Source organism: Macaca nemestrina, chromosome 10 (assembly GCF_043159975.1).
Source record: "Macaca nemestrina isolate mMacNem1 chromosome 10, mMacNem.hap1, whole genome shotgun sequence".
NCBI classification, from domain to species: Eukaryota; Metazoa; Chordata; class Mammalia; order Primates; family Cercopithecidae; genus Macaca; species Macaca nemestrina.
Genome location: NC_092134.1, coordinates 4474037 through 4496524, shown reverse-complemented (window position 1 = coordinate 4496524; position 22488 = coordinate 4474037). Strand labels below are relative to the sequence as shown.

Here is a 22488-nt window from a genome sequence, read left to right as displayed (position 1 = left end):
TGGTAGCACCCTCTGGAATCCTGTGTTTCTCCTGGAGGGTAAAGATCCAGTCTAGGGGGACCCGCCTGGGAATCTCAGCCTTCAGCACACATGGGGTTGTGGGGTCCCTCTATATTCGGTGTGGCACCCCCAGCACCCCCAGTTCCCCACTCGCCCTGATAGCCATACCTGGTGTGAAGTCCTGGCATCACAAACAGGGAAGCTTACTTGCTTCTGGCTGCCTCCTAAACAGACTTGTAGCCAACCCTCTGTATTTCAGTCCTCATTCGCTCTGATTCTGTGACTGATATCACAGCTCCCGAGTCTGGGGGATTCTTTGGTAGAAACTGTGTTGGCTGTTGGCTCTGCTCACTGACAGCTTAAAGCTCCATTTTAAAGTTCTGCTGACTCGTTTGATCCACTGAACTCCCAGTTTCCAGTTTCCCAAATCTGTTGCTGTGGCTGCATTTCCTCTTCTGGTCATGAGATTATGCCTTTTATTTTATTATTATTATTATTATAACTTTGAGATGGAGCCTTGCTCTGTTGCCCAGGCTGGAGTGCAGTGGCACAATCTCAGCTCGCTGCAACCTCCACCTCCCAGGTTCAAGTGATCCTCCTGCCTCAGCCTCCCAAGTAGCTGGGATTAAAGGTATGCACCACCACACCCAGTTAAGTTTTGTATTTTTTGTGGAGATGAGGTTTCACTATGTTGGCCAAGCTAATCTCGAACTCCCGAGCTCAAGTAATCCATCCACCTCAACCTCCCAAAGTGCTGGGATTGGCCAGGCACAGTGACTGACACTTGTAATCCCAGCACTTTGGGAGGCTAAGATGGGCAGATCATGAGGTCAGGATATTGAGACCATCCTGGCCAACATGGTAAAACCCAATCTCTACTCAAATACAAAAAAAGTAGCCAGGCGTGGTGGCAGGTGCCTGTAGTTCCAGCTACTCGGTAGGCTGAGGCAGGGGAATTGCTTGAACCCAGGAGGCGGAGGTTGCAATGAGCCAAGATTACACCACTGTACTCCAGCCTAGCGACAGAGCAAGACTTCATTTCAAAAAAAGAAAAGTGCTGGCATTACAGGCATGAGCCACTGTGCCATGAGCCACTGTGCCCAGCTGTCTTATGCCTTTTAAAACAGTCCTTTTGCTCTCCTGTGAGTGGGATTGAGGAAGACGGTATAAGTAGATGTGTGTGCTCAAGCTGCCACTTGTCTCATCCGTTTATTGATAAGGAAACTGAAATTGAGGCTGGCTAAGTGGCGTGATCAAAACAACAGCAGCTTTGGGAGGAGCTCTTTGCCTTTTTGTTTCTTTGTTTCTTGGTCCCTGACTTAATGTATCTTTGTTAAGTGTGTGCCAGGCAAGTTACATTAAGCAGGCTGGGGACTTCCCTGGAGTGATGTAACAATCGCTAACATTTATTAAGTGTGTGTTGTATGCCTGGCACTGTTCTTGTTCTAAACTCTTTAGATCTGTTTAATCATTACAACAGCTTTATTTATAATGGGAGCTGCTATGATCGTTCTCTTTCTTACAGAGGAAGGAGGTGAGGCATGGAGAAGTTATGCCTTGTCCAAATTTGCACAGCTAGAAAGTGGTGAAACTGGGATATGAACCCAGGCCCGGCTTTCCTGGTAGTAGTGACACTGTAGGCCCAGTGACTCTGTGTGGCGGGCTTTCAAGTGGGTTGTAGGCTGTTTAGCTGCATTCCTCCTTTCTCCCCACTTCCCTACTGGATAACAATGCCTCCCACACAAAACCATGACAATCACAAGTGTCTCCAGACATTGCCAAATGTCTCCGGCAGGGCACAGAGCCCCCTGAGTGAGGAGACTGACCCAGGCAGGCTGAGTGCATGCCTTGACAGCTCTGCCCCGCAACCTCCTGGTCTGGTGAGTTACGGGGTCCTTTTTCCTCCCCCTCAGAACCGGACAGCAAGGTCTGTGACTGCCTTATCCACAGGCAGACCCCGCTCGCCCTGCCCTGGCATCACCACCACCGGGTGACTTTGTCTGCCTCTCAGTAGATATGAAAGAAGTGGAAAAGCAAAACAGAAACTAACGGTGGCAACTCTGCAGAGCTGGGTATGTTGGAAAGGCCAAGCCTTAACCCTGTGGCTCTCTCTCTCCCACCTTCATCCCCACAGAGCCAAGGTGAAGAAGGGAGTGAACATCCTGAGTGCTCAGACCCGCGAGCCCCGGCAGTGGGGCGTCAAGCAGGAGGTGGGCAGCGGCGGAAAGCACGTGACGGCCACCGTGGCCTGCCAGCGCCTGGGGCCCGGCCCGCGCAACAGGTAAGCGGTGCGTTCCCTGCAAGCGTGTGTGGTGCCTGGTCCCGGGCCCAGGCCGGCTGCTGCCTAAGAGCCTTGACTTGGACTCGCGTGAGCTGCTGCTCAGAGGAGCTGTTGAACCCACCGCCCGGAAATCTGGAGGCACTGACATCCACTGCAGGACCCTCTGCCGCTACAGCAGGGCGGGGTGGGGCGCTCGCTGCGCGGTGCCGCAGGGCGGGCTTTGGAGGAGGGTGAGGTCATCTCTGCTCCGACAGGGCTTATGCATTCTCTGCAGCTGAACTGACTTTCTGGGGGCCTTGCCCTGCCCACATTATCAGAAGGTGCTTAGTTACAAAGTACTCATTTTTCATGAAGGGTAAGATTGAGTCTTCGCGGGATGGAATTTAAGGGAAGGAGGTGACAGTCAGTGGCAATAATGGAGAAGAACCTGCTGTGTGAGATTCACTGTAGACATCCTGGATGATTTTTGAAAATAATTGTTTTCTGGTTGTAAAAGCAATTCATACTCATTTTAGAATATGAGGAAAGCACAGCTGTATGAGGCGGGAATCACACGCCAATATCCTTACTAATCAAGGGTAACCCACTGATAACATGTTTGTTCATTTCCTTCCAGGGTTTTATACCTGTGTAATGCTAATAGATACTAAATACATTTAGTTTACAAATTTGGCACCATCAAATACGTACAGATTTTAAGGACACTACCATTTTCACTTGTATTGGAAACGTTTTCTCTTAACATTAAATATTCCTCCAAAACGTTCCTAATAACTTTATAATATTCTATCGGATGGATTTAACATAATATAAACAACCGACGATGCCTGTATTTTACCATTTAGGTTGATTCCAAGTTGTTTTTAAATTTCAACTTTTATTTTAGATTCAGGGGGTACATGTGCAGGTTTGTTATGGGGGTCTGTTGCCTGAGGCTGAGGTTTGGGGTATGAATGATCTCATCACCCAAGTGGTGAACAGAGCACCCGATGGGTAGTTTTTCAGCCCTTTATTCCCTCTCTCCCCACTCCCCCGTGTCTGTTGTTCCCGTCTTTATACCCACATGTACCCACTGTTTAGCTCCCACTTGTGAGAACATGCGGTATTTGGTTTTCCATTCCTCCGTTAATTTGCTCAGGATAATGGCCTCCAGCTGCATCCGTGTTGCTGCGAAGGATGTGAAAATGTTGTTCTCTGTTTATGGCTGTGTGGTAATCTATGGTGGATGTATACCAAATCTTCTTGATCCAGTTCACGGTGGATGGGTTGATTCCGTGTCTTTGCTATTGTGAACGGTGCTGCGACGAACACATGAGTGCCTGTGTCTTTTTGGTAGAACAATTTATTTCCTCTGGGTAGATAGCCAGTAATGGGATTGCGGGTTGGATGGTAGTTCTGAGTTCTTTGAGAAATCTCCAAACTACTTTCCACCGTGAGTGAACTAATTTACTTTCCTACGCACAGTGTGTAAGTGTTCCCTTTTCTCTGCAATCTCTCCGGCATCTGTTATTTTTTTACTTTTTAATAATCATCATTCTGACTGGTGTGAGATGGCATCTCATTGTCGTTTGGATTTGTGTTTCTCTGATGATTAGTAATATGGAACATTTTTTTCATCAGTTTGTGGCCCCTCGTATGTCCAAGATTTATTCTTATAGATGATGCAGCAATAAACTACCTTTCACATAAATCTTTATCCACATCCCCTTTTCCTTAAGGTGGCTTCTTAGACTCAAAACGTAAGATTATTTTTCAAGGCTCTTGATATATTCTGCCAGTATATTTTTCTGAAGGGATTAGTATTAAAGAAAGAAATATTCTATTACTGGACACATTTTCTTAAGTGACAGCTGCAAGGCACCATGAAAAATCCTCAAATTCTCTACTTAGTTTAGAACCACGCTATTCTTTTGCCCATAGAACCCCTCCTCTCTCCTTCCTTTAATGTGTAACCAGAAAAAGAAACTCCAGTGTCCCGAACAGTTCACAAACTCAAATGCCAACCCTCACCACCATTACCCCAAGAAGGATTTTTAGTGCATCTGGCGGGGAGGAGGTCAGGGGCGAAGGCTGGGTGTCCGAATCCTTGAACTTGTGAAAACATGGCCAGAAAGGAATGTGTTTTATGAGTCCCTTGTTCCAAGCAGGAGATCAGAGGCCAAATTAAATCTCCTGAATCGAATGCACATAAAGTCTAATTAACCCATAAGATTAGTGTTGATTATGCAAATGAAAGTGAATGTGTTCATTGGCAGGTGGCGAAGTTATGTATGTGAATAGTTCTTCAGGTGGGAACCTGAATGAGAAGCAGCGCGAGGGAGATGAGCCTCATGGTATCGAGTCCTGAAGGGCTTCTGTTGTCACCCTGTTTGTTCTGAGCTTCCAGGAGCCCTGCTTTGACCCCGTTGTGTTTGCAGTCTCAGTGGTAAGCATTGTGCATGAGTGTCTGCAGCCAGCCATCCTGAATGTTTTGGCAGACTGTGGACAAGAGGAAGATCTGAATCTGCAGAAATAGAGAGTAATGGCATCTGAGGCACAGAAAGAGGCCTGCAGATGGTTAGACGCAAGAAATGTGTTCAAAGAGGAGGGCGGGCAGTGCATTGGGTGGAGTCACTTCTAAGGGCCGTTGTGGTCATGTTGGACCCACCTGGATAATCCCGGATCATCGCCCATATCAAAACCTTCACCTAATCACGTCTGCAAAGTCCTTTTGCCTTGTAAGGTAACATATTCATAGGTTCTAAGAATTAGGATGTAGATGAATTGGCCTGCCTCTGTCTTCTTACAGCATGGCTCCGCCATGCCCATTCAGTCCTGAGTCTTTGAAATGCTGGGTTTGGACACCTTGGGGTACTGAGGTCAGGCCAGTGAGCGCACCTTCCAAGATTCCCAGGGTGGGGAATGGCATTCCTTCCCATGGAAGCTTTCTTGGTAGCTGAGGTCTGATAGCAAGATCTTTGTTATGTATAGCACTGCCATGGGCGACGGTGTCACCCTTCCCGGCTGGGTGCAGCAGAAGCACTCAGTGCCAGCCAGGAGTGTGTATTCTTGCTTCAAGGCGAGGCTTGCTCAGTCAAGTACCTGAAACCTCGTTGGCAATGAGCTCCACCAAGGCCATGACTGTGGCTGCCTGCAGGAACCTCTCGGCAGGACTCTGAGAGCCTGTGCTGGCCGGGATGGCATTCACAAGTGCAGAGAGTGGTTCGTTCCTTGTCTTTGGCTCTTGAAATATCCCGTTGTGAGCTTTTGCATTTATATGAGTCACCAATTTGAGATGTGGAAGCTGCAACTGTGTTTTCAGATCTCGGCCACATTCCCCTGTTGGCCACGTCCCCTGGCTGGTAAGACAGGGAACCTGGGGAGACAAATAGCTTCAAAAGGGTGAAACTAGTCAGCCCACAAAGGGGCTGCCACACCAGAGGCTTCCCCAGGCAGGTCCAGAAAGGTGGTTCTGGAAGGTTTTACGATCCCCTTGCCAACCATTCCCATCCATGGCTGTTTCTTCAAAGGCACAAACACGAAACACACACACCAAGTCTAACTAAAAGTGGTGGCTTTGTAAACAAACACAGCTTCAGAGCATGTCCCCTGGCCCTTACCTGCATGACCACTCACCCCTATTGATCTCCAAACATAGAAGCCTTCTACATCAGGAGACGATGGTAGCTGATCTGGGGAGCTGAGCTCTGAGAGCGGCAGAAAGCTAGTGGTTAAACACGCCTCAAGGGCTCTGAAAGTCATTCTAGTCTATAAGTTTCAAACAGGACCATGAATGGGCACCAAGGGCCTCACTAATCCCTAAAATGGCTTGAAAATATATGGTGTGTGAGAGACCGCCTCCATGTGCCATTCTCTTTACACTAGTTTCATTGCTCTCTTCCAATTCTTTAACTCATATGAACTAGTCGTCCCTGAATTGAACTTGGTTGACCTGTGTTTTTCATGCAGAAATAAAATTTCAGTGACATTTGATGGGACATGCAAAATCTCCAATTAGCCATAGTCCCCATTCCACCCTATGTCTTGTATCTGGCCTCTCCACTTGTGAATTGGCTACGTGGTTTGTGAAAGTGTTGTAGTATGAAAATCCAGTGTATCAGTCCAGCTACGTAAGGACCCCATGATCACATAGGACCCACTTAGATCATCTATCTCAAGATCTTCAACCTAATCACATCTACCAAGTCCCTTTGACTTAGAAGATAACATATTCATAGGTTCTAGGCTCTAGGATATGGACAGATTTGCCACAGTCATGCCACATTAAAAAAACCCCAATCTCAGTGCTTTATAACTACAGGTGGCTGTCCACGTCCATGAGTTCTGTGTTCACAGATTCCAGATTTTTGGGGGGGAAGGTTCTGCCTGTACTGCACATATACAGACTCTGGCTTTCCTGTCATTATTCTCTAAATAATATGGTATCACAGTAACTATTTACATAGCATTTACATTATATTAGGTATGAAAAATAATCTAGAGATGATTTAAAGTATACAGGAGGATGTGCATAGGTTATATGCAACTACTACATCATTTTATCTAAGGGACTTGAGCATCCATGGATATTGGATCCATGGATATTGGGGCGACTGTCCAAGCTTTGTTCTCATACTCCCAGGGCTGTAGGTCAAGTGCAGTCTGGGCCTGCTAAGGGGAAGCTGAGACAGGAGACTGCCTTGGGGTGTGAGCTGGCTGGGCTTAGCTCCAAGCCTTGAGCTCAGTGTCTGTCCGTCCATGTGTGTTTGGTCCTGGGCCCAGGCTGAAGGGGCAGAGTTATTCTTGGCGTGCTCCTCTCACAGCAGCTCATTATCCTCTCACCTAAGACCAAAACTGGTGTCCTGTCCACTAACATCCCCTTGGCCAACGTGAGTCAAGAGGTCAGGCCATGGGGTGAGGAAGTCCTCGCCACCCAGACATACGGGGTGGGTGTGTGGAGGGAGTGCATGCAGCACTCAGTAAAGCCACCATCACCCCCTCGCGTGTCAAAGGGCTGCTTGGCTCAGAAAATTTCCCCTGTCGCTGAAATGTTCTGCACAGTTTCCATCTGTGGGAAGCTCTAGATGTCCCCTTTCCCACGTTCGTTTCTTCAACAAATATTTGTCAAGTGCCCGGTACTTGCCAGCTACCATGCTGACAATCCACGGCCAGGAGTCTTATCAGGGGAAAGTTCAAGGAAGAGATACTGAAAGACTGTCCCGAATATGAACTCACACCTGGTAAGTGATGAACCGTCTCATGCTCAGCATAGGCTGAAAAATGGCGCTTGAGTGAGTGAGGAAGGAAGAATCATAGGTGAGACAAGCAGTGCTGGCTGTGTGCCTCGCACTCTCCAAATGCTTTGCATATAATCCTCCTAAGCATCTAATCCTGCTTCAAGCATTCGAGGTAGACAAAGTGAGCTATGATCTCAATTTACATGGGGGGGAAACTGAGACACGATGCATTTTTCAAACCCACTCAGTAAGAGGTGGAGGTGGAATTCAAACCCAGAAGTTCTGCCTCGGAGAACAAGCTGTCGTTTGAGCTTATTCTTGTCCTAATACGAAATACACCCAATGGACCACCCTGGCTGACAGACACTGTTCTACCCGGGTCCCGGTACATCTCTTTTACTGCTCTATATCCATCGGTAGGTGTGTTAGCCAGCCAGGGCTGCCTGACCAAAATTCCACACACTGGTTGGCTTAAAACACAGAAATTTATTTTCTCACCATCGGGACTCTGGAAAGTCTGAGATCAGGGTGCTGTCAAGGGTAGTTTCTGGTGAGAAATCTCTTCCTAGCTTGCAGATCACCACCCTCTGAGCATCTTATGTCCTCAGAGGGCCTTTCTTCTGTGCGTGGAGAGAGAGAAGCTCCTGGTGTCTTTTCTTTTCTTTTCTTTTTCAAGACAGGGTCTTGCTCTGTCACCCAGCCTGGGGTGCAGTGGTATAAACAGGACTCACTGTAGCCTTGACTTCCTGGGCTCAAGCGATCCTCCTCTCTTAGTGCCCCAAGTAGCTGGGACTACAGGCATGCACCACCGAGCCCAGCTAATGTTTGTATTTTTTTTGTAGAGATAGGGTTTCATCATGTTGCCCAGGCTGGTCTCAAACTCCTGAGATCAAGTGATCCACCTACCTTGGCCTCCCAAAGTGCTGCGATTACAGGTGTGAGCCACTGTACTTGGTTTCTTCCTCTTCCTGTAAGGACACCAGTCCTATGGGATTAGAGCCCCCTCTTATGACTTTATTTAATCTTAATTACCATCTTAAAAGCCTGCTCTCCAAATATAGTCACACTGGGGATGAGGGCTTTGTGATATGAATTTTGGAGGGAGCAATTCAGTCCGTAATCCTGGGGTTTGCTCTGTCATCCTGAACCTGCTTCCGTCACTGCACCACCTGGGGCTGCCCCTCACTTTTGTGCACTCGTGCAGATTCTTAGAAAAGCCTGGGAGCTTCTCCCTGGGGTCCTCTTTGCCAATGATGGATGGGTGTGGAGTGCGAAAGCCCAGCCCCGTCTCCCCCATTGCAGACAACTCTGAATTGTCATGGACACAGCTTGACTCAGAGCTTCCCACAGGATCAGGCTGCAGGCTGGGTCTTTGAAAGCACACCTTCCCTTTGCTTCGTCCTGCAATGTGAACTATTTCCCTCTCCCCTTCTCGCTTTCCAGTTTCTCCTGGTGGGTGGGGAGAAAGGAAACAACATCCTTACTCGGTCACTTGCAAATGAATCCTCATCTTATGATCTGCTTCTAACGAACCCAACCTGAGACTCTCAGAAACATAAGAGCCCCCCACTTCCTCCCCTGGTGAAATGGCCTCTTAGACAGGCAGAGAGCACTTGTTAGGAAAACTGTCAAACAAGACAGCTGTTTTGCTGGAGCACTGTCTCCCTGTAACCTAGAACCTCTGAAAGACCTGTGGGTTGTTATGGTCCTGAAACCATCTGTCTATAAACACTCAGACCCAGGAAGATAGCTTGCACCCGGTCCGTACACACACCAAACTGTGTGGCATTTGGTTTCCAGGCTCCCCATCACCCTGGGAGAGATCTGAGCATCTCGACAGTCAGGCAAAGTCAGCCAACAATTTACCAGAGTGCACGTCGTATTTACAGGGTGCGAGGCCAACAGAGCAATTAGCATGCCGCCCAGGTCCTTCCCCGTCAGCACCCTGTGACTGAGAGGATCGAGCATGAGGCCAATGCTTCTGTGTCTGCAGGGAAGAGGCATACAAGCATGTGGACAGTGTGCTGAAAGGCAGGAACACATCTTGCCGTCCTTTTGGCATCCTCCTGTTTCTTAGGAAGCATCTTCCGCTTCCCCCTTCATCTCCTTTCCCTGATCTGCATCTTTTTTCAAAACCAGGTGTCTGGGTGAGTCTGAGCAGCTGGGGAGCAGCGAAGCGAGCAGTGAGTCTGACCTCAGCACTGGCAGGAGGGAAGAGCGGACCCTGGCTGCTTTTGATTCAAACGTTGCACCTTGATCTAGTAAAGGTTTCTGCCTCAAGCATTCCTGGAGCCTTACTTTAAACTCATTCCTCCAGGGAAAATGCCAAAAATGAAGTGTTTCTTTAAACTGTAGGCATGCTCTGAAGTTTAGGGGGGACTCTGTGTTGGTAATGCAACCCCCTGAGGCTGTTGATGAGGCGGGCTCCCCAGTGGGGTTGGTGTAGGCACACCTGCCTGCCGCTCAACTTCCCACTGGCCCACATGCACCTGCGCTGTTAGGTGCTAAATACCTTCACTTAAACCGGTTCACTGATGCGTCTCAAGTTTCCCATTTAGGCATTCTTATTAAAACACTACTGTTCACATCTCTTCCAGAAGCAAATATAGTATCTTAAAAATAGAAACTTACATAGAAAACCGTAATATTCTGTAGATTTTATAGTGCTTGACAGCACACAGAATAATACTGTGTATATTTCACTGTCTCGGGCACTTTACAAAATGCTCTGTGTACATTATTTCAGTAAATCTTTCTAATGGTCTCAAGAACTGAGGCGTCATACCATTGGGTAGATAAAGAAAAGAATAAAGGCACTCGCAGGAAATAAGCATCCATATGAGTATTTATGCAAATCATAAAAAAGTTTTATTTTAAAAATAACTTTAATGTACACAAATAAATGGAGAAAACGCCTATCAGTTGCACAAAATAAAAGTGAGCATAAACAAATACAATTAAAACATAAAACTCCTGGCCAGGTGCTATGGTTCATGCCTGTAATCCCTGCATTTTGGGAAGCCGAGGCGGGTGGATCACCTGAAGTCAGGAGTTTGAGACAAGCCTGGCCAACGTGGCGAAACCCTGCCTCTACTGAAAATCAAAAATTAAGCTGTGTGTGGTGGTGCGTGCCTGTAATCCCAGCTACTCAGGAGGCTAAGGCAGGAGAATGGCTTGAACCCAGGAGGCAGAGGTTGCAGTGAGCCAAGATCACGCCACTACACTGTAGCCTGGGCAACAGAGTGAGACTCTGTCTCAAAAAAAAAAAAAAAAAAAAAAACATAAAAATCCTATTGAAGTCTAGCTGGCTAATGTTAGCAGCAAGAGGCTGTGTGCTTGCCTTGGAGGTTAGAAAGGTGTTAGCAGGTGTCAGGGAAGTGCTGTGGACACATGAGAGTGCAGGGATGTCCAGTCTTTTGGCTTCTTTGGGCCACATTGGAATAACAATTGCCTTGGGCCACACATAATATATGCTAACACTAACGATAGCTGATGAGCTGGAAAAAGAAATTGCAAAACAGTCTCATAATGTTGTAAGAAAGTTTACGAATTTGTGTTGGGCCACATTCAAAGCCGTCCTGGACCACACACACAGCCTGTGGGCTACAGGTTGGACAAGCTTGCAGCCAGACCAAGCTGAGATTTCCTTCTACTTCCCTTTTTATTAGGCTTATTTTTTTCAGTGCCTTTATTTTACTTTCATAATCATAAAAACGTATTCAAAGATACGTTTTTTAAACCCATATTCCGTATCTTATGTGACTATTACCATTATTGCGTCCTGCCTTGCAGAGTGTATATAAGTATGTTTATACCATTGGGATCAGTCTGTAATATGTTATGTCTCTTTTGGTAACTTAACATTGCCAAAGTACTTTGCTTGTCCCATACTTAGCTTTTTAAATGACTGAGTAAGCGGATGGACCTGAATTTATTTAGAAAGCCCCTCGTGGGACACCTGGGTTGTTTGTTCCCAGCTTTTTAGTATAAATGAACCAGTGGCAGACATTTCTACGATGATATGGTGCTGCCTTTCCCTCCGCTCTGAATCGTGGAGCCCTGGGAGCTGCTGTGAGGGATCTCTAGTCCGAGTTTCTGCTGTTCCTAACTTTATTTTGTCACCCCTTCTCCCTGGGGTGACAACATAGAAACTGGGGAACAAAACCAAAAGCTGGCACCAGATGAGTGACGGGGCCAGGGAAGAGGTGGGGAGCCAGGAATGGCCTGCGGGAAGAGAGGGAGGGGCCCCGTGTGGCACCCCTTTTACTCCTCCAATCCCTCCTTATTGCAGCTCCAGGGGTGTCTGTGCCCAGGAATGGTTACAGGCCCTCTGGGAGACTTTCGCTTTAACCTCAAAGCTTCTAAAAGAATCTAAAAAGGAAACACTTTCTGTCCACCTGATTCAACCTTACTCAAGGGATGCATGTTGCCTTTTGGAAACCCTCCTGAGATACTTCATCCGTCCTATAGACTGGCTGTCATGGACACTTGTAATTGTAGGGCTGCATGCCAAGAGGCTGCAAAGCTAGCTGGACTCAGAGGCATCCACGCGAAATTCTGTGCCATTTAACCAGGAGCTCAAAGGCAAGGGACAGGTGAAAGGAGGAGGTGGGTAAGGAAGTGGGTGGAATGCCCATGCTCTGCAGGCTGCAAGAGACAGGGAGGGTGGCAGGCTGCACCCTCTTAGAGGACACATTCATTCTTTAGGCTCTAGAGCCTTCCCAGGTGGGAATGCAGGCTGTGAGTTGCCACATCTCTGGATTTTTCTAGACCTGCTGAAAATCCAGAAATCTTTCCATTTTTTAACATTTGCTTGGATGTTTAAAATCACTGTGCAAATCAAACAAAAGGCATATTGTTCAGGAAAAATTGTTCATCAGGAAGTAAACCATGTGCAAAAGTGGCCTGTTTGAGTCAAAATAATGCCTGTTTTCTTTAGGAGGTTGATTGCCTGTATTGTCCAGGTACAGAGTTTGCAGCAAACAGCTGTCCGGGAACTCAACTGTGCCTCTTTTGGAGGGACTTAGAAAGGAGGCCAGCTGTTTCAAAGACTCAGCTGCCCCTCATTTTCACCACACGCGCCGTCTTAAACAGACCAAATCGCACAGACGCTCCTGTATTTCCAGCAGATGCTATAAACACGCATCTGAGCTCTGGTTCTTACGACTCTAAGTGTCAGCCCTAATTGGGATCCTGGTGCATGGCGTGGAGTTCTTTCTCCCTGCTCCTCTTGTTTTCCAGCTTCTAGTTTGATGGGGTGGTCTCTGGGCCAGTGTTCCCCAGGCCTCCTTGGAGGAGACTGGGATCCACATGCTTCCATAGAACAGTGAATGATGCCTTTCCCGTTCTTTCCCCCAGCCCGGAACAGAAGCAGCTGCTGCATCCCCAGGCTCCTTAATTCAAGAGCCAGCATCATGCTTCAGGGACTCTCTGCTGCAAGGGAGAAAAGTAAATCAGGCAGGTAATAAAACGAGAAGGCTTTTTCCAAAAAAACCCAAAATCATTGAAAATGGTGAATAAAATGCCCATTAGTATTCATTTAAGCAGTCTCAATTGCATACCTTATATACATAACTGTGCTTGGCTATTTGTTTTGGAGAATTCTGGAACATGAACACGCTCATAGCTGCTTAAACAGTTTTCAGCAGTGCTTAGAGGAATGAAGTGCTAAAATAATCTGCGTTTCCCTAAAGGAAATTGCTCAAACCAACTGCTTTCTGTAAGAGATGTTTGAAGATTGCAAACTACCACGAATTAAAATCTCCCAACCAATGGCATAAACTTACATTTTGGGTCCCCTCCTAAAACAAGTTAAAAAGTGTCTCCCACTCCACGCACCCAAAACTTATAGTAGGCTTCTGTGAGGATCTGCAGCAGGATAATTTATTGATACACAAGTTGTGTGGGTCTCCGTACAACTCTCCCTCCTTTTCACCTGCAGCAGGCGCCAGGCCTTCGGCTTTCTGGACTCCATAGAGGTTCGTGGCAAACGTTGACCATTAAAGCCCAAGATCATTGAGGTTATTGTTGTTGCCTAACTTTTTTTTTTTTTTTTTTTTGAGATGAGATCCCATTCTGTCACTTAGGCTGGAAAGTAGAGGCACGGTCATGGCTCACTGCAGCCTCGACCTCCTGGACTCAGGTGATCCTCCCATATCAGTCTCTTGAGTGGCTGGGACTACATGTGTGCACCACCACACCCAGTTAGTTTTTGTATTTTTGTGTGGAAAAAGGGTCTCATTGTGTTACCCAGGCTGGTCTCAAACTCATGGGCTCAGTGATCCTCCCACCTTGGCCTCCCAAAGTGCCGAGGTTACAGGCATGAGCCACTGCGCCTGGCCCGAGTTGTCTGCCATTTGTAGATAAATAAACTCTTCCAAGAGAATTTGCTGGAGGCATTGGGGTGGTGGGTGCAGAGTGGCAGAGAGGAACAGTTGAAGAGAGGCTGTGAAAGAGCCTGAAAGAAGATTTTACCGGAGACTGAAGGGCCAGGTCTGGCATCCCAAGCCTCGATTTGATTTCTGACATGGTGAAGGGGCTTCCCCATTGCTTGATGCTGTTTCAAAATGCAAGCCCCACGGTTTGTCATCCCATCAAGACTACCTACCATGGAGGAAATGAATTTTCCCAAAAGAAGTCAGGATGTGTCTACAGAGGAGGAATAGATGCTGGGCAGTAAAAGCCGATGTGTAGGGCATGGCGCCCGTGAGAACCTGCACAGTGTTGGACAGTTTGTCCACACCATCACCCATTTCCCTTATACGGTGAGTAGTAATAGGATCCATCTTCAAATTAGGACACTCTGTGTTATAGGTTGTACTTTTTTCAGAAATATTCCCAAGGAACATACTCTCCATGTCCCTAACCCGCATGCTCTTCTGGAACCTCTCCACTCTCCCATGAAGGGGTGGCAACCTTGTCTTCTTCCCTTGAAACTGGGTGGGCTGCAGTCACTGGTTGACTCATAGTGCTGAGTGGAAGTGATGCTATGTCACTTTCAAAGCTAAATCATAAAAGTGCCCTGCACCAACATGGAGGGAGCCCTATTGTCCAAAGCCACCATGCTGTGAGGAAGCCCAACTATCCCATGTGGAAAGGCCACAAGGAGGACCCCTGAGCCTTGTGAATACAGCATGGTGTCCAGCTGCCCCTGACCGCTCCCGCCACTGTCTGACAGCAACTGCATGAGAGACCCAAGCCAAAGACACTCAGCTAAGCCCTTCCAGCATTCTTGACTCACAGAAACAATGAGAAACAATAAAATGATTGCTTTAGTTTTATACCACTACGTTTTGGGGTGATTTGTAGCATAGCAACATAAAAGTGAAAAACAGGGGAACTCAGAGGAGTTCAACTACTTGCCAAGCCCACACAGCTACTAAAGATCAGTGTCAATATTTTAATCCTTTTCTCTCTGGTTCTAAATGCCCTTTCTTCTCCCACAACAAGGAAGGATTCCTAAGCAAAGAGAGATTGACAGGCTTGTCATCTTACACCAAGGCACCCTTCCCACTTCCCTGCCCAGCATCACCTCTGGAAGCTTATTTCATTTCTTTTGGCACCCAAGCCTCATTTAAGGTATTTCATGGCCAGAATGAGGAGTTTCTGCTTTCTTCATCCCCATCATAGTCTGACATGTGGTCCCCAGTCAAAACTGAAAATGTATGAAGCAAATATATCTCTCAGCATCTGTCCTGAAATGATTTATTATATCAAGTTAACAAGTCTCTCAAGCTCTTGCCAGACCAGTAATTGGCTTTAGGGGGAGGCTGGGAAGCTGATGCTCTGGCCTCTGACATAAAGCAGGTGCATCTCAGAACAGTGTCTCGTCTTAGAGACCCTGCCTTACCAAGAGGCACAGGCGAGGTCCTCCCGCTGAAGCCATGCCTCTGTTACTGGTCCTCAGAGAGCAAACTCCATGCCTCTGTTACTGGTCCTCAGAGAGCAAACTCCATGCCTCTGTTACTGGTCCTCAGAGAGCAAACTCCATGCCTCTGTTACTGGTCCTCAGAGAGCAAACTCCATGCCTCTGTTACTGGTCCTCAGAGAGCAAACTCCATGCCTCTGTTACTGGTCCTCAGAGAGCAAACTAGACACTAGAACAGGGTTGTGGGGCTACATTTTTAATATCCCTAAGGCTCTGTGTGTCTCAGAGAACATATTCACTGTCTTCTCAGCCACCACTGAGCCACCATGCCATGCAAAGTTCATCCACTTTAGAAAACCCTTCAGATTTCTTTTTTTTTTTTTTTTTTTTTGAGACGGAGTCTCGCTGTGTCGCCCAGGCTGGAATGCAGTGGCCGGATCTCAGCTCACTGCAAGCTCCGCCTCCTGGGTTTTTACGCCATTCTCCTGCCTCAGCCTCCCGAGTAGCCGGGACTACAGGCGCTCGCCACGTCGCCCGGCTAGTTTTTTGTATTTTTTAGTAGAGACGGGGTTTCACCGTGTTAGCCAGGATGGTCTCGAACTCCTGACCTCGTGATCCGCCCGTCTCGGCCTCCCAAAGTGCTGGGATTACAGGCTTGAGCCACCGCGCCCGGCCAACCCTTCAGATTTCACAGACTCTTGTTACTGAGACTCCTTCTCGTACCTGGCTGAATGATCTTCACAAGACAGTGGCAAACAGCGGTAAAAAATGAGCAGTTGCCTTTTTATTTTTAATGTAATGGATTTGTTTTCTACATCAGAGGTAAAGTTTTTGCTCACACGGTGCTCAGATTTCAAGTACTCCACAAAGCAATTTGGTGCCACAAATAACAACGTGGTCTCTTGAGCCAGCCCGGCAACGTGGATTCACATCTCGGCTCTTCTGCCTGGAAGCTGTGTGGTTTTGTGCACATTAGTCAGTCTCCTTTGGTCTCACATGAAAATGAGATGATAAGTAATAATAGTACCTTTGCTGAGGAGTGCTTGTGAGGATTAAGTGGGTTAATATATGGGGGTGCCCACCTGGAGTGTTAGTTGTGTTTTTTATGGAACAAGGCCTCCTTAAGTTCTTCCTGAGATTTTTCACACAGTGGTGCAGAATATCTTGCATTATCATTGTGGCAGAGGCACAGCACTGTTTTTCCTTGGTGGCAGATATGGTTTGGCTGTGTCCCTACCCAAATCTCATCTTGAATTGTAGCTCCCATAATCCCCACATGTCATGGGAGGGACCCGGTGGGAGGGAATTGAATCACGGGGCTGAGTTTTTCCCATGCTGTTCTCATGACAGTGACTAAGTCTCATGAGATCTGATTGTTGTATAAAGGGCAGTTCCCCTGCACACGCTCTCTTGCCTGCCACCATGTAAGATGTGCCTTTGCTCCTCCTTTGCCTTCCACCATGATTGTGAGGCCTCCCCAGCCATGCTCAACTGGGAGTCCATTCAACCTCTTTCCTTTATAAATTACCCAGTCTCTAGTATGTCTTTATTAGCAGCCTGAGAATAGACTAATGCAGTGGCACAGGCCAACCACTGAGCTATACTGCCCTGCTGCCTTTGATTCACTCCAGATTCCCACTGGAAGCTGTATCCTGTCCGCCTCCCTCTTCCTTTCAGTGGCTGGTTGGCTCTGGCCTTTACTGCCACCCTCAGGGCAACCCATAGGTAAAAGAGAGAACAGTGCCCAGTCAGAGGGCACCTGGTGATTGAGTATTTTTTACTTTGACTATTTATAAGCCAACACTAAAGGTCCTAGGCTTGTTGCAATTTGTCACCTTCCTAAGGTATATTCCCCCTTGTTCCTACTTCTATTATTTTTATAATCTTGATTTATTTGGGGGTAACAGGTAATACATTTATATAGTTCCAAACTCAAAAATTATACAGACTTATATACAAATATCTATTTCTGCCTCCAGCCACCCAGTGCAAGACCCCAGAGGTGATCAACATTTGCAGTTTAATGCATACCTTTCCAAAAATATTTCCTGCATATGCAAACACACACACACAGACACACAGACACACACACACACACACACACAGACACACACACACACACACAGACACACACACAGAGACACACACATACAGACACACACAGAGACACACACAGGAACACACAGACACACAAACAGGCACACAGACACACACAGACACACACACAGACACACACACAGAGACACACAGGCACACACAGACACACACACAGAGACACACACACAGACACACACACAGACACACACAGGCACACACAGACACACACAGACACACACACAGAGACACACACACAGACACACACACACATTTCCTCTCCCACTGCAACGCCAATTTTTTTTTATCTAACAATGTATCTTGTATTTTTTCCATGTTAGTACATAAAGTTCTTTATTATTTTTTTCAAACATTTGTATATTATGGTATATAGCGTAATTTATATAAACCAACCCCCATAGGACCTGGCATTTAGGTTGTTCCCAGGTTTTTTTTTTCCTGAAAGTACTGCTTTGAATAACCTTATGCAAAGACTATTTTGTACTTCTGTAATCATATTCGTGAAGTAAACTCCAGCAGTGGACTAGCTGAGTAAAATGGTGTGGGCATTTACAAATCGTATAGATATTAGCATGTTACCCTGCACAGAGACCGCGCCCATTCACACCCCACCATCTTTACCCACATATTACTCATAGGCTGTCTGACCTTTGAGACTCGTATTTTATGTACTCAGAAATGACTTGGCTGTCGAGTGGCCTGAGATTACCACTCACCGTGGGAATCGTGCTGTGGATTTTTAGGATTTTGTGCCAGAGCCAGCCCCGTGACTCCTGGGAAGCTCTAGCATGGTATTTGTGAGCCTGGGATCCACCGAGTCACTGGTGCATCCCCCTTGGGTCTGCTGCAGGGACAGCTACTGTGTATGAACAGGGACCATGTGCGGGCTTCACCTTGTGTCTCCTCTAAATTCTCACTTAACCTGGGCTCTCTAGTTCCGCTCTTTCTACCAATGCCAGCCCCATCTTTCTTTTCAAAATGGCCAAAGTGTTCTCTTTAAAACATAAATCAGCCTGGGCACGGTGGCTCATGCCTATAATCCCAGCACTTTGGGAGGCAGAGGCAGGTGGATTGGACACTAGAACAGGGTTGTGGGGCTAGATTTTTAATATCCCTAAGGCTCTGTGTGTCTCAGAGAACATATTCACTGTCTTCTCAGCCGCCACTGAGCCACCATGCCATGCAAAGTTCATCCACTTTGGAAAACCCTTCAGATTTCACAGACTGTTGTTACTGAGGCTCCTGGGCTCAAAGCATTGAGCCCAGGAGTTTGAGAGCTGTTGAGGGCAACATAGTGAGACCCTGTCTCTACAAAAATACAAAAGTTAGCCAGGCATGGTGGCACATGCCTGTAGTCCCAGCTAGTGGAGCGGCTGAGGCAGAAGAATCACTTCAGCCCAGGAGATAGAGGCTGCAGTCAGCCATGATGTCGCCATTGCACTCCAGCCTGGGCAACAGAGGGAGACTCTGTCTCAGTCAGACCAGGGAACTTCCTGTTGGCTCAGTCTTTGCATTTCTTTCTGATAAATCCCCAAGCTTGGTTGTGGCCTGCAAGATTCTGAGTGATCTGGCCCCTGTCCACTCCGGACCTTACCCCATGCTTCTCCCATCACTGGCAACTCCTCTCCCACAGTGGCCTTCCAGGAGACCTGACCTTGATGAGCTAGGTGTATTTCTACCCCAGGGCTCTTGGATCTGCCATTCCCTCTGACTGGACTCTGCATGACCAGATTATTCTCATTTCTACATCTTAGCTTTAAATATTCCCCAAGAGGCTGTCTGTGACCACCATGGTGATCACCTGCTTCATCTTGTTTCCAGAATTCACCAGTATGGAATCACCTTGTGTCTTTATTTGCCATCTGTCTCTCCATGAGAATGCAGACTTCGCCATGGCAGGGAAGTGCCTATTGCCCTCACGTCTGTGTGTTTAGGGCTTAACTCAGTTCCTGGCACAGGGAAGGGATGGAAATGTTAGCTGCATGAATACATGTATTGCTGAGTGAATGATCTTTGTAACAATATGTTATCTTGTCTCTAGTTTACAGATGAAGAAATGGGATCAGAGAGTCCCATATGAATGCTGAATGACTAAATAAATGATGCTTGTCGTGATAGATTGAATTAGAGCCTGTTGTCCCATTGTACAGATAAAGGAAGAGCCTCAGACAGTCTGTATGTGCTGAGAGAAGCGTGCCCTAAGAGTCAATGATGGGGCCCCAAGGTTTTGGAAGGGAAATGCAAGCAAAGACCAAAGCTACTGTCATGCGCCATGGCTTCATCCCCTCCCCCAGACCTCCCTGCCAGCTCTCCTCCTCTCAGCAGCTGTGATAAAGGCAGGGGGAGGATTTATTGTTCATGCAGTGAGGGATTTATGAAGCAAAGTTTTTATGTCAATGTTGAACTAGGCACTGCTGGACGTATAGACATTCTGTTAAGATGTTATTCCAGTTGGCAAGAACTTCATGGCTTTGCCCAAGCTTGAAATTTGCTAATCATAAGGAAATATAGAGCTTCTCCATCTTTATTTTTCATGCCAGTCTGCCTCTCAGAAATCAGAGACTTGCAGGGAGCACGAAAGCTCAGGCTACTCCCCTAAAAGCTTGAGAACGGAAGAGTCTTCACATGCTGCCTTCTGTATGCCTGTTAAACCCTCCCAGTTAAGGACCATCTGACCACATCAGCCTGATTGGAAGGTCTTAGAAGAAGCCCCTGAACTTTTGTATTTATATTCATTAATCAAATAATTATTAAGTGCCTTCTAAGCAGTGGGCATATTAGAGTTCATTAGGTCTGTACCATGAGCGTGTGGACTTCATTGTTGGTTAGAAAAGATGCACGCCGGGCCGGGCGCGGGGGCTCACGCCTGTAATGGCACTTTGGGAGGCCGAGACGGGCGGATCGCGAGGTCAGGAGATCGAGACCATCCTGGCTAACACGGTGAAACCCCATCTCTACTAAAAAAAATACAAAAAATTAGCTGGGCGAGGTGGCGGGCGCCTGTAGTCCCGGCTACTCGGGAGGCTGAGGCAGGAGAATGGCGTGAACCCGGGAGGCGGAGCTCACAGTGAGCTGAGATCCGGCCACTGCACTCCAGCCTGGGCGGCAGAGCGAGACTCCATCTCAAAAAAAGAAAAAAAAAAGAAAAAAGAAAAGATGCATGCCAAAAAGTATTCAGTTGCAACTATGGCAAATGCTATAAAGAAGAGGTGTGCAGTGTTAAGGAACCTACATAAAGAAGTGTATGACTTAGGATATGGGCCAATTGCTTGCAAAAGAGACTTTGTTTAAAGTGGTATGAATTTCAGAAACATAATTTTTTCTGTTCCATAGAGATCCAAAGTGGTTTGGTGCCTCTATTCTGCGGTGCCATCAGAAGCCCAGTCTCTTTTCTCCTGGTACCACTAGAGACTGCCCTTGTTGATATGATTCAAGATGGTGTGCTAGTACGTGGAAGCCCAGCCAATGGGAGGGTGGAAAGCGAGGGAAGGCAGTGGAGCAGAGAAGAGATGGGTGGGGTGTTGTGGGGAGTGGTCCCGGAAGATACCGTCAACCAGATAGACTATCCCAATAGCCCCAAATAAGGATCCAATGTGCATCTACCTTCCCGCCACCATCTACCCCAAACTACAGCCTCTGCAAAACTGGGGACCACAAGCCCATGTGGCCTGGTGCCAAGCATTCTGAAATGACACCCACGCCTCTCAAGATGGCAAAATACTTGAGACTGTGGTTCAGGAGAAAACATAGCAAAACACCTATTTTTTTCAAAGCGGTATGGAAAGAGACAGTCTCAACACAGAGAGATTACCTTAATAACTTTAAATTGGCCCTTCAGACCTCTTACTTCTCAAAGACATCATGATAGGTTGTTCTGTAAGGCTGTTCTCCATGCCTTTCCTGGGTAACCTAATACGTTTTTTTTCTTTCTGTTTTCAGCATCACATTAATTCTTCATAAGTGGTCCTTATTATTCCCTACTTGTTCCATCTCCAGTGCAATATTTTCTCACCAGCGGTGTGTAAACTAGGCCGGCTAAATGGCAAAGATGCCTCATTCATCGTGTCTTTAATTTCCCCACCTTAGGAGGAAGCACTGCAGCTTCAGTGTAGGATGAAAGCAGATCACCTTAATACTTCACCGGCTGCTTGGGCTGAGGCTCTGCATGCCTCGCCTTCCTACCATGGAGCAGACAAGGGCAAGCGACTACATTAAAACCACAGTGGTCACCGCTGTAACCATGGTGGGTGTAGATTGATTAGGATAAAGGGATCAGCTTCTGTGACAGCAGCCCCCAAATCCCTGGTTCAACAAGATAGAGCAGATTTCTCTCCTGTTTGCATGTTGAATTCTTTTAGCAGCTTCCACTCTGCAAAGGGGGCAAGTACCCAGACTCCTGCCACCTTGTGGCTCCATCACCCCAAAATGTTGCTACAGTCAGTGCAATCCAAGATAGCTCATCACCACCATGAACTCCAGCCAGGGAGAGGGACAAAGGGGAAGCCAGAAGCCTGCTGTTTTCTTTTAAGTGCAGGATCCAGAAGCTCTTGACCCAGAAGCTCTGTGTCATGTCCCATGACAGAACAGGCACACTAGCTGTGCCTAGCTGCAAGGGAAGCAAGGAAATGTCATCTTGTATCCTGGTTAACCATGTGCCATGCTCGAAGGCACAGGGGAAGAACGGGACAGCTGATAGTCTCTACTCAAATTCAAGTACAAATCTGAAAAAACTCGGAGAATGAATGTTGAAGGAAATCTAACATGAGTCCTCTGGAGCAGAGGAACATCCGGGAGTCAGACAGGAGGTCCAGAGCCTTGGCAGGCCCTGGAGGCCACTCTGGAAGGAGGTCATCTGGACAGAAAGGTGAGGACTCAACTGCAAAGGACACAAGTGGGCTTTGAAAAGTTTTCAATCACATGAGCAAGAACCAGGAGAGCACGGGAGGGCTGGTCAGCAGAAAGAGAGACTTTAATATTTAAGATGACCATTGCCACAAGCCAAGGACTCC

General features: G+C 47.2%; 1 protein-coding gene across 2 annotated transcripts in view; it reads left to right on the top strand.

The window, feature by feature from the left end:
* The window catches only part of LOC105493325 (transmembrane protein 132C), a 434894-nt gene that overhangs the window by 267736 nt on the left and 144670 nt on the right, over positions 1 to 22488 (top strand). The window contains exon 3 of one of the 2 annotated variants that reach the window (XM_011760893.3): positions 2135 to 2281. The exons of the other annotated variant lie outside the window; for it this stretch is intronic. Within the exon in view, the coding sequence (XP_011759195.2) occupies positions 2135 to 2281 (147 nt within the window). The remainder of the gene's footprint in view (positions 1 to 2134; positions 2282 to 22488) is intronic. 2 annotated transcript variants of the gene reach the window in all.